Raw genomic sequence first — 17,946 nt, forward strand, 5'->3', positions numbered from 1 at the left:
TCATCCCAAACAAATTGCTCATTAAGAACTGCCATTTTCTAAGATACTCCTTACTTTCTGTTCTCTTCCATCATCGCCCCACCAGTTGACTTTCCCACAGAGCCTTTTTTAAAAACAAAGCCACAACATTTTTATTACATCAGACAAAGTTTCTGCCTTCCCAGTAACAGAGAACAGAGGAAACAAAATCTCATTGTGAAGGAGATAATGAGCTCTCAACCAGGCTCATTACTGGCAAAATTCCTTGCTACAGTGCGCAAAACTCATTGCATGAGCTGTTCAGATTATACCTCAGCAACAGGAAACATTACCAGATCACAGTGCTGGTGCTTATTCCCAAATAGGAGAGACTTCAAACAGTAAATCTGGGAATGTCAAAGATCTACTGTACTGCCCCAGCAGAAATACTGGTGGACTTTCATAAAGTATAATGTCCACCCTAAGAGATTCTGGTTCCTTAGGTAGAGGATAGGGCTCAAGCACATGGAAGATTTGAGTCCACAGGTGGCTCTGCCCTGGGTCTGCCTCAGTGTGCCTGCATGGCTGGGACTTGCCATTTCTCCATCACAATTAGAAGTGTCAGTACGTAGTTTTCATTGTTTTCCCTTTTAAAATGTGTCTCCCTTGCAGAAAATGCTAGATTACCTAAAGGAAAAAAAGGATGCTGGATTCTTTCAAAGCCTTTCTGGTCTTATGCAGTCTTGCAGGTAAATATGGGAAAACCAACCATAGCATTTTTTTAAAACTCTTCACTATTCACAGGAAAGGGGGGTGGGGGGAGGACCATAAAATAAACTGATTTATCATGGAATTATTGGAGAGGAGTGACCTACTTTAGAAAGCTTAAGAGGATGGGTATTGTTCCTCCAGCAAATAGCATTCAGAGAGAAAAATGTAATCTCCTTTAGCCACAAACACACACACAACCCCTATTTGTTTTTTTAATTGCCCTTACTTCATTTTCTGTTATTTTCCTCAGAGCTGAGTATGCATGTTGAGTTTCTTCTAAACACACATGCTCATAAAAGTCAAACCTGAAAAGAATGGAAAAGAGGAAAAATACCTCACTATGACTCAAGGCTGTGTTTTCATTAGACCCATTAAGCACTTGGTTAATCTTTGTCCTTAACTAGTCTTTGAGCCTGAATAGGTATTTGGTGGGTACATATTTTGACACATCCATTTTGACAAAGGTACATTCTGACATGGGAACATTTTGACATAGCCTAAAAAACAAAGCATTAAGCATTCCATTTATATTACTAAGTTGTGTAAGCCTCCTCTCATGGCTGAACCCCCTGACAAATGAATAATTCGTAACCAAAAGTCGTAAGGTTACCATTTCAGAAATGAGCCAACAATATAAGAAAAGTGTCAGCTTATTCTCTAAGATTCACATGTATTTTTAATAGTCTGCATCTCGTTCTGAGAAAAATCAAAGTAATAATTATCTAGTTCATTTGCCTCCAATTAATATTCTTAAAAATGGAGCATTAGGTTTTCCATTTGTAAATTTGAAGGATGGGCATTCTTTTGATGAACTTCATAATTTTGCTCACCTTATTTGATTGGGTGGGATACCCTGGAGTCGCGGGGAGCATACTCAAGCTGCAGTACAAGCCCTTGTTCCCAGCTCCTTTTTCCCCCTCCGACGGCCACCTTGTTTATTACCTCTCGCCGGAAAAGAAAATGTAATATTGCCAGACAAGACTCACTGAGGCTAAAATAGTACATGTGGACTCAGAGATGGCAAAAATCAAGGCAGTTCAGCTCTGTATTGCTCATCAAATTCTCAAGTAAATTTCCAGAGTTCCCTTGGTCTGTAATATTTAATATTGCTGAACTCATTTATGGTGATGGCTTGGAGGGATAGGTGACATACCCTTAGAGGCTGAGTTCTAACAGAAGTTTTAAGATGTTTTAATGGTTTTTTGCTGATTATAAAAATAATACATATTTGTAAAATATTTAAGCATTAGAGAAATTAAAACATTTGAAATGGGTGTTTCGGGATGAAGTAAGGGTCAGCAATGTCTGGTGCATAGATTGTCTCCTGAATCAGAACTGCTGCTTCAAAGCAGCTATGTCCTGTTTCCAAATGTCCTGTTTCCATGTTATCCCCCCTTGACAGCAAAACCAAAGTAGAAGGATAGTTTTGTGTTATTGAGCAGCCCCTTTTTACAGCAGGATTGGGGAAAACCAACAAGATGGCAATAGGAATTCTCACTGTTTTCTCTTTTAAATTCATCTGAATTGCAGAATGTGTGTAACTCCCTAAAAGGGGAAAAAGGATGTTGGGTTTTCACCCAATGTCTTTCCAATCTGACAGTCATTTCCCTTGCCCAATAGTAAAAGGAAGGCAAGGTTTTGCAGAGTCTTAATGGACTCAGCCATAAGCATCCCTAAGAGCTATATTCTTGTCAGACAGTATGCTCTTATGTTCTATGAAAACTTTCAGATTAGGAAGGAGTTAGACCCTACCAGAGAAATTGAGTGAGCCCCAGTTGGAAATATGATCCTACAGTGTCCTCATTATCAAGTTTGTGGTTGTACTAGGGGTTCCTGGCTAAGTAGGATTTGGTGGTGGCTGTGACTGGGAAGCTTGGGGAAAGTGGAGACAAAAATGAAGGCCAACTTGTCACAGATTCAAGAACAGCTAGGGACACCATTGATTCTAGAAAGCTTAATCTTGGCTACCACTGGCTCCTGAATGGTGCAAGAATTCTAAGAGTATGGCGAAATCTGGAAGTTTGTAGCTTTCTCCATCAGTATTCATCCTAAACACTAAAAATCGCAATTCCTTGTGATTCTCAAAGAAACCTGGTAAATGTGGGAGGTCAACATTAATTAGTGCAATTTAAAGTAAACTTTCCCTTGAGAAATCTTAGAAACAGATTATTCCTTCTTTATTTGGAAAGGCTTTCTAAATCTTCATCCAGAAGAAAGGACTCAAACTGGACAAAAAATGAGTCATCATAAGTGTTTCTGACTCCTCTCCATGCACGTGACAAGGTCTGTGAGCCATAGGCATCCTTGGACAACACTGCCTGGCACAAACCCAGGGAACCATTAGGGTGTCAACCACACTATAATGTGTTAGTGCATTTATGATAATACAATGACAGGATATTCTTAGTCAATAGGTACATTGACATTAAAAATCCATTTTCCTAGCGTGTGTAGCCCTGAACCTTGTTTTCTTTCATCTATTACAAGTGTCCTTGATTTGAATGCATTTGAGAGGCAGAACAAAGCTGAAGGCCTGGGGATGGTTACCGAGGAAGGAACACGTAAGTAAATAATGAATGTGAAGGCCACTCTCTTCCTGATTAAAGTCTTAATTAACTATTTCTGGTTAGAGCCCCTGCTTATTCCTGCTTTATCTGCAAGGACTTGCTCCATTTCAGCAAAATATTTCCATCCCTAGCTTTGATAAAGCCAGCATCCAGGCTGAATTTGTTCATAGAGCCAGTTTTAACGAAAGACAATTTGTCACGGTGTTTATGGTTTTCTTACTTTGGATTTCTCTGTTTTTCTCTTATCACCAGTCATTGTTCGTGAACGTGGTAAGTTTGAGTTTCTGACCTGAGTTCCCACAGTGTGTGAATCCTAAGGGATCTTATTTAATTGCCTCAGTGCAGACACATTTTAGGCCTGGTGGTTGCATGTTGAGTTTAACTCAAAAGTTTGATGCTTAATTAAGGAAGAGTCTTCCATCTGCAAAGCATGGTTATGGGCTGTGAATCATTGCTGCCATTAGCCTCGTTGGTTTCCTTACAAATGCATCCTGGGGCCAAATGTTTTAGCTTTGTTGGTAATTGTGTTCTGCAGCCTCCCGTCCAGTTAATCGGGTTTGTCCCCATTCATCCAAAGTTCCCTTTCCAAACCTTTCTGACAGAGCTCCTTTAGCATCTTTGCAGTCATTGGCATTGGAAGGTGTTCTGTGTTGAGAAGCTAAACAAATGCTCACCAGTATTCTGTGTTTTGAAGGTGAAAAAATACTCCAGAATGACGAGTTTACACGAGATCTCTTTAGATTCCTACAGTTACTTTGTGAAGGACATAACAGTGGTAAGTGGAACAGATTGATTTGTCAAGGGAAAACAACATTCAGGTGCAAAATTATGATTCATTTCAGGATGCCACATTTAATACAACCAGTTGCTAACTCAAGGACAACAGTTAATCCATTCCTCAATAAGAAACCCCGTGTAACGTGATCTTTAGCTTCATGGCTAAAGTGATTTAGTGCCATCTGGGGTTAAGCTGCTTCCAGCATCTTCAGTTGGTGAATCTAAACACCCAATCCTATCTGTCAAGTTGCTCAGGGCTCATTAGGTCCAGTTTCTGGTGTCACGGGGACACCTGCAGGATGTGCCAAGACCCAAGCAGTGTGCCTTGTAAGGCTTTTCACATAGTGTGTCGCTTCTGAGTTTAGTCAAGAGGGTGTGACTAATTCCCTAGGCGTGACAGGTACCAGCTCTGACCCAGCCCTGGTGTTCTCAGACTTTCAGAACTTCCTGCGGACTCAGATGGGCAATACCACCACCGTGAATGTCATCATCAGCACTGTGGACTACCTTCTGCGTCTGCAGGTGAGTGGGAGGGCCTTGGAGGGTGGCACACCTCACATACACTTCTGAAAGCTAAAGACACATACACAGGCTCAGGGAAGGCCCGAGATACAGTCAAGCCCCAAAAAGGAAAGTGTTGTGACCTATGTCCACACACTGTGGGCAGTCAAATACCTAAAAAGTGTGTTTGAAGAGTGAAGTGGGGGAAGTGGTTAAATACCAAATCTTATATTACAAAATGGTGGTTTACTTTAGTTTTGCCAGTGAGAAGCTAGCCACAGTGCCCTAGAGCTATAAAACTGTCTGTGAATGAGACCAGCGTTTTCACTAAGAAAAAGAGGTACAGAAAGTGGTAGGAAGAACAGGAGTTTACAAGTTCTTAGTGTTGAGAGTCACTTGGTCTAATTGTTTGAAAGAAAGTCTAAATTCTATCAAGGAAATCTCCACAAACATAAAAAAGGATTGTCTTTTCTCTTTGCTGATTCTTCATCCTGGTTCTGCCACTTAGCAGTTTGTGACCTGGAGCAATCTACTTAATCTCCCTTTGTTCCATTCTCTCATTTATACAATGGGCAGCACGTGTTTCCTAGGGTGGTAGTAAAGATGGAGAGGTTTAATATATGTAACAGGCTCAGAACAATGCCTGGCACTTAGAGTGTCAGCTATTATGTTGCTGCTGTTGTTATGATTATTTGGGTGGTAATCATTATAATCTTTAATGTACATTTTCCATTGTAAATAAATTATTCTATATCATAGCCACCCAAGTTGGGGTGAATGCTGTTGTCTCTCCTATCTGTTCTTCCCTGCAGAAGGATATTTGTACTTAAAAGATGCTGGGGATCAGATATCTCAGTGCTTCTTCACAGTCTCCAGCTCCAGCTCCTGTCATAACGAAGAGGTCATAGAGATGTTCTCTTGTCCTCTTCCTGAACATTGAGTTCAGCTTCACTGACTGAAGTCTGAGAAATACTAACCTCTACTTGTTTGTTCTTAGGAATCAATCAGTGATTTCTACTGGTATTATTCAGGGAAGGACATCATTGATGAATCTGGACAGCACAATTTTTCCAAAGCTCTGGCGGTCACGAAGCAGATTTTCAATTCTCTTACGGAATACATCCAGGTGTGTGCCACACAGTGCATGCTTGAAGACAACATTTCTAACATTTCCATATTCTGTATTCCCTACAGTATTTCTTTATCTATAAATAAGACAATATTTATTTCTTTATCTTTACCTATGCTAAACAATATTTCCTTATCTATAAATTTCTTTATTTCTTTATAATTAAGAACCAATATTTCAATATTGGTTCTTTGTCTCTTAATAAGAACAATATTTCTTTATCTGTAAATAAGAACCAATAGTGCCTACACTCTGTGAGAAGCTATAGTTTATTGTCTTCTACTGTGACCTCTTCTTAGCATTGTCACACTTTATTTGCATTTATCTAGTTACATTTTGCTTTCCCTCCTAGACTGAAAACTTTCTGCGGACAGAAAATTTCTTATTCAATTTAAAATTCTTCATTTCTAGCACTATGTCTGGCACATCATAGGTGTTCAGTAAGGGTGGAGAAATGATTGATAGAATGAGGGAAAAAGGTATTAATGATGTTATCTTGAGTCTTGAGATTGATACCAGATTTCGTGAGATCATACTAATTCGTCAGAAATTAACTGTATGGAAGAGGTAACTTCAGAAGTACATGAACCATGTGCAATGGCAGTCAAATCTACAAGTGAATTTCATGTTGAGTGTCTGGATCTCACAGCATTCTTTCTCTGCTCACAACATTCTCTGTTCATTGCCTACAGTGGTCTAGCTACGATGAAAAGGAGCAAAGGGCATCCTCAGGCATCATTTGCTATAAAATCATTAGCCATATCACAGCCCTCTGAGATGTAATATAAGATCCATATGATGAGCCAGCTGGCACACTCAGATCATATTTGCATATTAAAATAAACACAAAACTAAGGCTATCAGCTTGAAAAGGAAGGTTTTAAGGGAGAGATGGATCCTTGTCATGCAAGGATTGTAAGAACACCCAGAGATAAACCTAGGAACAAGTGGCTGATCTGAAGTTTCACAGAATGTGAAATACCCATGAAGATCATGGAACAGATTTGCCAAGCATCTGATTTGCTCTCTGCAGAACCCATCCTAATCTGCAGAATTTTCTATGGAGCACTTAACCCAAAAGTAAAGGAGAAGCTTATTTTGGTGAATGTGAGTTTCTTTCAACAACCGGTTTTGTTCCAAAAAAGATCTAGAGGCTTCTAGAGATCAAACACGAAACGTACATAAACAGTGAGTTTTAAATAAGCTCACGTGATTTAGGGATGCAGGCCATGTTTCTCCTGCTCACCTCTTCCCTGGGAATTCTGCCAAGCCTTTTCTAGAACTTGAGGTATATCCGTATTCTTTTTGGAAATTTCTTCTTGAAGAGTGATTTGGAGACTGATTAAAGGGTAGAAAACAATAAACTATAAGGAAGAGTTAAGGATAAGAAACGTTGGTTCAATAATGATCTTCAAAAATGGGAAAGGTTATTAACATGGAAAATACAACCCGGTAATGAAGTCGTCTCCCTATATTTGGCTTTCAGAAAAGATGGTTAGAGATGGTATTATACCTGATGTTTAGGTTGATGATAAGAAAATCCTAAAAGTAATTGAACCCTAGGAATATTATTCAGATTTTGTTACTTGATTAGTTAGCCATGTGGTCATAGCATTTTATGTATAGCTTTGCCTGAAACAATAGGTGGGCCAGGGCCTGGTTTTCAAAGTGTGCTCCACGGAACCCTTGAGTTCCTCAGAACTCCTTTTAGGCCGAGGTATGGGGGAGAGCAGACAGGAGTGCTCTTCAGTTCTGCTTCAACCAGAGCATTTCACTCGTTTCAATAATATTGTTCAGTGTAAGATATTATTTGAAGATTGCATTCTGAGGCTAAAAGAAAATCTCTGAAAATCACCAGACTGTGAAATTCCTAGTGGTTTTTCCTTTGATCAGGGGTAGGGGGAAAAAAAAGAAAGTAAGGGGTCCAGCCCCATGGCCAAATGGCTAAAGTTCCATGCTCCACTTTGGTGGCCCGGGTTCACGTGTTCCGATCCTAGGCATGGACCTACTCCATTCATCTGCTATGCTGTGGAAGCATCCCACATACGAAAAATAGAGGAAGATTGGCACAGATGTTAGCTCAGGCTGAATCTTCCTCACCAAAAAAAACCCAGTAATATCCTGAGAAAATATTGAGCACAAAATATGTGACTTTTGGAATAAGCTGTCTGTTCATGTAAGCTGATGTCAAATGCCCTTATGAGGACAAGTTTCAGAGCAGCCCATGATGTTTAAGTGAACTAAGGATGTCCTCCTCTCCATAGGGCCCTTGCATTGGGAACCAGCAGAGCCTGGCTCACAGTAGGCTGTGGGATGCGGTGGTCGGCTTCCTCCATGTATTTGCTAACATGCAGATGAAACTCTCTCAGGTACTGTGGCCCGTTCCCCAATGTGTTGTTGGTGTGAATGCTAAGTCAATTCCCACCCCTTGGTATTCCCGTTGTGGATATGGCTGCTTGATCAAAAGGCCTGAGAAGCCATGCAGACTAGGTCTCATTTTTAAAACTGAAAGTCTAAATGGGAGACAGGATTGAATGCCTCCAGGGGGGGTCCCAGACAGGCTTTTGCATGGACGCAGCTTCCTTCCTTGTGTCCCACCAACCTACCCTTTTCATAATTGCCTCCCCACTGCTTTTTATGGTGCTAATCCTTTTTGCTTCCTTGTCACTGTTTTGTCACTTTATCACCATCTACCAGCCCTGTCTGAACTGTCAAATGTCTGCATGTCTCCGTAATTCACATATCCCTTCTCTCTCACCTTTGCTTCCCCCTCTCCCTGTCTCTGCCTTTCCTTCTCACTCCCCATCTCTCTGGCAAGATGAATCAGAATCGCTCAGAGCATTTATTATGAACAAATAAATGTAGTGTATGGAGTAGTCGATCTCCTCTCTCCATGGTAACACGTGAGGGAGAACTTCAGGATGCGTTTCAGGCTGATTAGAGTAACATTTGCAGCATTAATTTAAATAATGTGGATCTAAAATTTTCAAGGCTGTCACACCTGCCTCCTCTCTTCTGGAATGTGCTATTTAACTCTTTGATTTTTCCCCTTTTGACTCTGGCCTTGTGGGAGGAGAGAGTTCTTGGGAGGGCTGCTGATTCAGCGGTAATACGTCCACTCCTATGTCAGCCTAGCCAGGGCAGTGCAGTGGAGAGGCTCCAGAGATGAGAGTCTGGCCCGGCCACCTCCTCACTGGTGGCTTTCAGGAAGTCAATTCCTCTTTCTGGTTTTTGGTTTCATCATCTGTAAAATATTGGGCATTAGACTAGATGACCTCTGAGGTCGCTTCCAGCTCTAGTATTCGACACTTCCATTTTGTGTATAGCTGTGACACCCCCAAAGATGGGGGGGAAATCCCTCTGAAATTTGAAGGGCCAAACAAAGAACTGTCCTTGTGAGAGAGTCTGTAAAAGAAGTGTGGCCCATAGTGCATTTTTCAATCTCCCCCTCAGATTGCCCACCTCAGATCTTCCAAAGTTTGTTTTCCTTCTGTGACTTCAAAGGACTTTAAAGCACAGAGCTAACCTGGCAGTGCCCTGTCTGCAATGCTGAAATTCAAACCAAACAGACTAGTATCAAAACCATCCAGAGGAATCGCCTCAATACTATAACATTTTAAGGGACCAGTGGCACCCAGATCACCACCAACTAGAATGAGGAGAACCTAAATTAATCCAGAAAGAAAGGAGAACCCACTGGGCGATTATAACCTGATACCTTAATTGGATTGCAATAGTATTCCCCAAAAGCTCACTGGTAATTCTCCAGTATAAAAAACAATCACATAAATACTAGAGATCCCTAACAGCTCTTTGGTGGATTGGATTGTTCAGTAGTTTTGGACAACAAGTGTGTGTCTACCACACTGTACTAATAAAAGGAAAGCTGTAAAGGAGCACTATGGACGAGTCCTGCTACAGTGAGCCTCCTGATGCTACAGGCGGTGGATGATGAGACATCACATTCACAATGAGAAGGGAGCTCATTCCCGAGATTGAGGCAGCCTTCACCTGACCTTTCCAGAGCAGGCTCTTCTTGCTCACTGCCCTGTACTTTGCTGAGGGATCAGATAGCTCAGGGGTATCTCCTGTTTCTGTTCTAGGATTCCAGTCAGATCGAGCTGCTGAAGGAACTCTTGGATCTCCTTCAGGACATGGTGGTGATGCTTCTGTCCCTCCTGGAAGGTTGGGCTGTTTGGTATAACTAGGCATTCACACAACTGTAATTGGTCCAAGCACTAACCGTACTAATCACGCAGGTTATCCTTCTGGCAGGTCACTGATGCCATCTGGCATTGGTTAGAAAGGCAAATTTTCAGAAACAAAAAATGAGTGAGGGGCACATGGTCTGATGGACAAAGCCTGAAACCAACTCATTTTATATCAATAGGAAAGCCAGAATGAACTGGGGAAAACCTCCAAGCTTTGCTCTTCCCTATCCTCTCCCTCTCCCCATTGCTTTTCAGTACATCTGGCTGCCAGTGTGTATGCCAGCCATCTAGTTGGGCACCCTCCTAGGTCTAAGGGGATAAGAGGGGCACCACTTATCCCTATGTGTCCCCAATAATCTGATCATGAAACCACTTCCCAGGCCCCAGGCCAGATAAAAGGCACTGGTGTGGCCATCTCCTTATTCCCTTTGTTTCTTTCCCCCTTGGCTCCTAGTGGTGTAGTCTTTATGGCTTGCTGCTCCCTCCTACCCATTTCCAAATCATCACGGTCAGAAAACAGCTGACTGATTTGGCACATAAGTCTTCTAAAAATAGCTACCTGACCAGTTATGTGATGGCTTGGGTTTATTTATATATTTGTATGTCTTTTTGAACCTGCCTCACAGGGAATGTGGTAAATGGAACTATTGGCAAGCAGATGGTTGACACACTGGTAGAGTCATCTACCAATGTAGAAATGATCTTGAAATTCTTTGACATGTTCTTGAAACTTAAAGACTTAACCAGCTCAGACACCTTCAAAGAATATGACCCAGATGGTAAAGGCATTATCTCCAAAAAAGAATTCCAGAAGGCCATGGAAGGGCAAAAACAGTACATACAGTCGGAGATTGACTTTCTCCTTTCGTGTGCAGAAGCTGATGAGAATGACATGTTTAATTACATTGATTTTGTAGACCGGTTCCATGAACCAGCCAAGGACATAGGGTTTAATGTGGCAGTGTTATTGACAAATCTCTCTGAACATATGCCGAATGATTCTCGCCTTAAGAGTCTGTTGGACCCAGCAGAAAGTGTGCTAAATTACTTTGAACCATACCTAGGACGCATTGAGATTATGGGTGGGGCCAAGAAAATTGAGCGTGTTTATTTTGAGATCAGTGAATCCAGTCGAACTCAATGGGAGAAGCCCCAAGTGAAGGAATCTAAGCGACAGTTCATCTTTGATGTTGTCAATGAAGGTGGAGAGCAAGAAAAAATGGAACTGTTTGTGAACTTCTGTGAGGATACCATCTTTGAAATGCAGTTAGCATCTCAAATCTCTGAGTCTGACTCAGCTGACAGGCCAGAAGAGGAGGAACAGGCAGAGGAAGATTCTTCTTATGTGTTAGAAATTGAGGGTGAAGAGGAGGATGACAGGTCTTTTGAGTCTGTCTCTGCATTTGCCATGGCCTGTGCCTCAGTGAGGAGAAATGTTGCCAACTTTCTCAAGAGGGCAACCCTGAAGAACCTCAGGAAGCAGTACAGGAAGGTGAAAAAGATGACTGTGAAGGAGCTGGTGAAAGTGTTCTTCTCTTTCTTCTGGACGCTGTTCGTGGGGCTCTTCCAATTGTTCTTCACCATATTGGGAGGTATCTTTCAGATCCTCTGGAACACAGTGTTTGGAGGGGGCCTAGTAGAAGGGGCAAAGAACATCAGAGTGACCAAGATCCTGGGTGACATGCCTGACCCAACCCAATTTGGTATCCATGATGATGCTTTGGAGGCTGAGAGGGCAGAAGTGACTGAGCCAGGTATCGCAACTGAACTGGTATACTTCGTAAAGGGTGAGAAAGGAGATGCGGATATTATGTCAGATCTCTTTGGATACCACTCAAAGAAAGAAAGTGGTTTAAAGCATGGGCCCGAAGTAGGTTTGGGTGACCTCTCTGAGATTATTGGCAAGGATGAACCCCCTACGCTAGAGAGTGCTGTACAGAAGAAAAGGAAAGCACAGGTAAGCATAATTTGTTTCTATCATCTTTCTTTATCCTCAGCAAAAGGCTTGCCACTGTAACTTCCAATCAGTGTGGACACCAATTCCCTAGGAGCCACCATTGTATTAGATACCAGCTCTTCTGTGATTACTCTGATCTTATAATTCCAGCTCTGCCGTGTCTGGGGAGAAGGAGACTTAGATGGTTGTCTCAGTGTGTAATTGCTGCATGGTCTTTCAGTTTGCATTGTAGAGTTCAAACAGGATGGTCTGTGACCCTCACCTTTGCTTCCATACAAGAAAGAAGGTTAGTTCTCATAGTACACAGGTTCATTCAGTGAACTGAGAGGGTAGAAAAGCAGGTATAGGATAAGAGGAGAACTTTCTTCTGAGACAATACTTCTGCAGCGTCCCAAAAGACCCAGATGATATCATGTGATTTTGTAAGTGTCCCAGTGAGTTTTATCATGCTTGGGACATTTTTATTCTCATGGCACCCATCATCCAATTTCAACTTCAAGTCAGTCTACTAGGTTAAGTGTATAAAATAGCAGTAATTCAGAGCCCCTTGGCCTTGGAAAGTTCTTGTTCCCCTCTGTTGCAACATCCAACTCACAGCATCATTCTAACATTAAAGAGAGTATAGAGAGAAATGTGAAGAGATCATAGCCCGTGGACAACTTTTATTTCTTCATTTCATTGATATTTATTGAATAGTTAATATGCACTTGTCACTGTTTTAGGCTCTGAGAATACAGTGATGAATGAGAAATGCATTGTCCCTATAATTTAGTGGAAAAGATAGATATGGGACAAGTCATTACAGGCATGAAAAATGTTAAGAAGGCAGAACGCTAGATGCTATGGAAATGTGTAGGAGAGAACTCTCACCTGGTTTGGAGAGTCAGGGAAGGAAACATCAGAATTGTAGGCATTCTTACAGTATTACAGTATTAATTTATTTACTCTGTTTTGCTCCCTGGTGTGGCCCCAGGTCCTAGGACAGAATTTCATACGTAATAAGGTTGCTACATCCCAGGCTATGTTCCTAGGATATGAGAATACATTGCTTAACAAGAGAGACATTTTTGCTTTAATAGAGCTTAACTTCTAATGGAAGAAGACAACCAATAAAGTCATTACCATTTGTGACACATGCTACAATAAATGAACAAGGTCATGTGTTACAGAGTGAATGTGGGCCCTACTAAAACTAGCATGGTCAAGAAGACCTCTGAAAATGTGTCATCTGAACCAAGTCCTGAGGGGTGGCAGGCATGTAAAACACCAGGATAGTCATACTCCAGGCAGAGGATATGGCTATTGCAAAGGTCCTGGTGCACTGAAGGATTTAGAATGTCCCAGGAAAGGGAAAGAGATTTGGGTGTAAGAAACAAGTCAAGTGGTGCAAGATGAGGATGGAGAAAAAGGCCATGATCATGCAGGCCTTGTAACAAGGCTTTGGTAAGGAGGTTGAATTTTGTTCTAAGTACACTGGTCATCAGAGGGACTAGGGTGGTGGTAAGAGAATTGAAGACAAGGCAAGAATCCTGTCTTATGGAAGTGGGTTCTGGATTGGATCTGGTATGATCTCTGTCTGTCCCTGACTTCATGGAGCAGTAGGACCACTGCCTTGGGGCTCTGACAATGTCCTAGCACAAGTTTTCTCTGAGTTGAATAATAACAAGGCAGTTGAGTTTTCAAGTTTGAAATCTTTGTCTTGGTATTTCTCCAGAGTAGCTTCATATATAGCAGGACACTTATGTTCTGTGATCCTGAGAAAAGCAGAAGCGTGAAGAAAGAAAGCCACTGGGACTTGTGACCAAGGAGATGAAAATGGCCAATATGGCTCATCCCCATGAGCTCATTTATTCGAGGAAACCTTGACTGATTGTTATTTTTGTCTAGGCAGCAGAGATGAAAGCGGCACATGAAGCAGAAGGAAAAGTAGAGTCTGAGAAGGCAGAGTAAGTTCTTGGTAGCATCCACCACTCTAACTGCCATGGTAGATAGTTCTAGATAACATCTACTTGATAGCATCCACTATTCTATTGCTATGGTAAATGGAAAACTTGATTTCTGTTAATACAAGACAGATATTGTGCAAGCTCTGGATACACTTATTTTTACTCTAGCTATACAATAAACACATTCTAATAATCCTGCTAACTTTATAATCCAGATAGTAGATCAGAGTTTCACTATCTGGCCAAACAAATTATCAAACATTCACACTTAGTGTCTTCATATGATGCTGCTGCTGATGATATCTAATAATTATTGAATACCTTTTACATGCCAGGCCCTGTGATAAGCTCTTTTATACAATATCTCATTTAACTCTTACCACAAGCTTAGAAGAATAGGTACTATCACTAATTCCCATGAAGGCTTAGAAAATAAAGGACAGCTTTTCTGAAGGGAAAAAAGTTGCTAAGCCTAATTTCAGAAGAAGACTACAAACTTGTGTATAACTGATGTACACCGGTGACCATGGCTCATCAGAGTGGGCACCACTTGTGAATACGAAGTTGATATCCCAGCACTGTGGAGTGATGAAAACCTAAAGTTCCCACCCTCAAGGAATAATTGTAGTTCCCACTTCTCTCAGCCCAGATTTCTCTATAATTGAGTCTCCCTGTCAGAGCTAGGCCTCCCTCTGTCCCCCTCTACTGAGTGGGTTTCTCTTCCTGCAGCATGGAAGATGGAGAGAAGGAGGATACAGCCAAAGAAGAAGTGCAAGCCGAGGCCCTGTGGGCCGAAGCGACAAAGAAGAAGAAGCGACGGTGTGGCCAGAAAGTTGAGAAGCCTGAAGCCTTCATGGCCAATTTCTTTAAAGGACTGGAAATCTATCAGACCAAGCTACTGGTAAGCATTCAGGCCCTGGCCCACTCCAGGTGCAGGCGTTGGCCCAGGCTGACCTCAGAGAAGTGGCCCCATTGATTTTGTTTCACCATTTGATTAGTTACGCTTCCTTATCTTTCTCATTCCTTCTCTTTTCCTCTTCTTGTTTATCTGCCTGTTCCTTTTGTGTTGGAGGAAAAGAAAAAGGGGTAACCTGGAAAAAACCAAGCACACCAGCTCCTCTGCCCAGCAGTATCTGACCTGTGCTCTCACGAGGAGAGTGGGAACACCTCTTTCTAGCTGGTCCTTCATGTGTGTTAGGTGGGGACTTAGCTGATCCTGATCCAAAAGTTCAGAAATAGTTGATCATTTGGGATGCAGGAAGAATATTTCTTTGTTAGGTTAAGTTCTCACATAGTCCTCAAAAGCTTTATTATTCCACACACAATCAGCCCTCAGCACAGCTTGTAATGTTCTTTCTCTGACAAATTGTCCACTGAGGTACAGTTGCCGATGGCCAGGACACCGCCTTCCCCAGCACCAGCCCCCTCCGCAGAGACTGAAAGCTTTCGCTAAGCAGCCACCATTCCAGTGCTCCTCGAGTGCTGATTTTTTCCAGGGAAGGTGGCAGTGAGAATGGGAATGGGGCCTCCTGAGAGGGGAGAGGGAGAGGTTTTGAGGCTGTGACTTACAAAGGGACAAGAACTCTAGGCCACAGTCTGGCTGCACTCAGAGTGGGAGCTGCAGAGGTCTTCTGTGGGCCTAAATCACTCAAAATTTTCAAATAGACTACTTCCTGAATGGAGTGTTCACGAACACACACACACACACACACACACACACACACACACACAAGTACCTTCATAGCAGGATTTGAGTCCTCTGCTGGTGGCAGGTTTAGGCATTTGTTTCCCTGAGGGATAAGCCAGAGCAGAGTTCCTTTGAGCATCATTCTAAGCAATTTTTTTAAATCAACATTTCTGGTCGCCCCCCCCAAATAAGTCATAAGAAGGCCAGGATTGTCCTAAAAGAGTGGTTACCAAGACTAGGACTAGTCCTGTGTGAACTTCTAACCAGAAAAGACCTTCTGTGTGAGAGAGGGGCGGTCCCTTTCCCTTCCAAAGCTCTTCTACTTCTGCCTGTCCTTTTCTTTTCAGCATTACCTGGCCAGGAATTTCTACAACCTGAGGTTCCTTGCTCTGTTTGTAGCCTTCGCTATCAACTTCATCCTGCTCTTTTACAAGGTGATACTTCATTCAGGGGCTATTTGCTAAATATACTATATATTGGGGAAAAAAAGAAAATGTAAAAGAAGTTATGCTCTTAATGAGAGCAAAAATTCTAATATCTAAGGAAATTGCTAAGACATTAGCTTCTAAAAAAGAAATAGAGAGATGGTTTGCAAGGGAAGCTGGTGAGAGCACTGTTTCCATAATTCAGAGTTGTTCTAGTCATTACTTACTTAATTCTTCAAATATTTATTGGGCTTCTACTCTGTGCTAAGACCCTCTAGTAGGAACTATGAGGTATTTCAAATTGAATAATAAATACAGTTCTTAACTTGAGGAATGAGGTAACAGAGAGCCATTATAGTTGGCCCATATGTTAGAACAATTATGAAGGAAGAATTCACAGGAGTTGTTTTCTGGATGTGGGAAAAGAAGGACTGATTGAGATAAATGAAGGTTTTGAACATTGGTAAGTGGGTCTTGTACACCGTAGGCACATAGTAAGAGTTAGTGGAATGAATTAATGAATGATAGGTTCTGGGTCCTTGACAAAGTCCTTAACTGGCTATTCTATCCCTTGCCTCTCTCCCCTCCTATTTCAAACCACCAATCTAATTTTTATAAAACTTTCTTTTGTCCATGTCCACCTTCCACTTGACAAACTAATGGCTTTCTGTTACCTGTAGTGGAAAAATAGAAGCCTCCAGCGGGGTGTGACCAAGCTTGGTTTTAAACATATTGAGGTGGAGGTGAGGTGGAGGTGACTGCAGGCAGCCATTTAGGTGGAGATAGCAGGCAGTTGGAGCTGCAGGATGAATGCCTCAAAGCTGTAGACCTGGGAGCGTCTGTGTAAGAATGGCACTTGATACCATGAAAGTTAATGACATCTCATAAACAGTGGAAAATGTTGAGTGTGTGTGTGCACCGTATGTGTACTGTGTCTGCACTTATGTGTGTGCATGTTTGTGTCTTAGCCTCCTCCCATGCCACAGCATTTCAGAGATTGCCTCCTGCAGCATGGGGATTATAGAATATGTAGTAAACTTCTCTAATTTTTTGCCTTTTTTTTCAAGAGATAGCTTTTGTCTCTTGAAAATTTTGTAATTATTGGAGATACTGGGGATTCCTGGGAATGAGTTACCCCAACACCTCATTCACTCAGCAAGTAATACCGAGTCACTGCTACTTGCACAGCATATGCTAGAGATATAAAATATGTGTGGAGAGCCCAGTGGCAGGGGCTCTTTCTGATGTTTATGAGAGAGTGTGTGTCTTGGGCCAGGTCACTGAAGAACCTTTAGAAGAAGAGACAGAGGACGTTGCGAACCTGTGGAATTCCTTTAATGATGAGGAAGAGGAAGAAGCGATGGTGTTCTTTGTCCTACAGGAGAGCACTGGGTATATGGCACCAACGTTGCGGGCCCTTGCCATTATCCACACCATCATCTCTTTAGTCTGTGTGGTGGGCTATTACTGCCTGAAGGTGAGTTGCTGGCCACTCTGAATATAATCTGACGCTTTAATGAGGAAGCATCCTTTCTGGACCCAGCCAGCCCTTTGTTCACTAACACTTTGCTAATAGACTGAGGGTCATGGAGCAGCAGCATGGGCATCACCTGGGAGCTAATTGGAACTTCAGAATCTTGGGCCCCACCTTAGGCCTTTTAAATCAGAATCTACAATTTAACACGATCCCCAGGTGATCTGCATTCAAACTCTAGTTGGAGAAGCCTTGCTCTAGGGGGTCCCACTTCAGGCACCTCTTGCTGAATTTCATAAAACTAGAATCATCAGGAGGCTGGCCCAGTGGCATAGTGGTTAAGTTTGTGTGCTCCACTTTGGCAGCCTGGGGTTCACAGGTTTGGATCCTGGGCACGGACGTACACACTGCTCATTAAGCCATGCTTTTGTGGCGTCCCACATACAAAATAGAGGGAGATTGGCACAGATGTTAACCCAGTGATAATCTTCCTCAAGCAAAAAGAGGAAGTTTGGCAATAGATGTTAGCTCAGGGCCAATCTT

At 42.2% G+C, this 17,946-nt stretch overlaps 1 protein-coding gene across 8 annotated transcripts in view; it reads left to right on the forward strand.

The window, feature by feature from the left end:
- RYR3 (ryanodine receptor 3) overlaps window positions 1-17,946 on the forward strand; it is a 484,911-nt gene that overhangs the window by 447,274 nt on the left and 19,691 nt on the right. For 5 of the 8 annotated variants that reach the window (XM_070503827.1, XM_070503868.1, XM_070503843.1 and 2 more), the window contains exons 80-92: window positions 631-707; window positions 3,217-3,290; window positions 3,549-3,566; window positions 3,991-4,071; window positions 4,507-4,595; window positions 5,572-5,700; window positions 7,968-8,072; window positions 9,807-9,888; window positions 10,541-11,871; window positions 13,759-13,817; window positions 14,547-14,718; window positions 15,852-15,938; window positions 17,206-17,406. In XM_070503827.1, the coding sequence (XP_070359928.1) occupies window positions 631-707; window positions 3,217-3,290; window positions 3,549-3,566; window positions 3,991-4,071; window positions 4,507-4,595; window positions 5,572-5,700; window positions 7,968-8,072; window positions 9,807-9,888; window positions 10,541-11,871; window positions 13,759-13,817; window positions 14,547-14,718; window positions 15,852-15,938; window positions 17,206-17,406 (2,505 nt within the window). The remainder of the gene's footprint in view (window positions 1-630; window positions 708-3,216; window positions 3,291-3,548; window positions 3,567-3,990; window positions 4,072-4,506; window positions 4,596-5,571; window positions 5,701-7,967; window positions 8,073-9,806; window positions 9,889-10,540; window positions 11,872-13,758; window positions 13,818-14,546; window positions 14,719-15,851; window positions 15,939-17,205; window positions 17,407-17,946) is intronic. The other 3 variants (XM_070503852.1, XM_070503860.1, XM_070503874.1) reach the window with 2 other exon arrangements.

The sequence above is a fragment of the Equus asinus genome, chromosome 2 (genome assembly GCF_041296235.1).
Source record: "Equus asinus isolate D_3611 breed Donkey chromosome 2, EquAss-T2T_v2, whole genome shotgun sequence".
Lineage (NCBI taxonomy): Eukaryota > Metazoa > Chordata > Mammalia > Perissodactyla > Equidae > Equus > Equus asinus.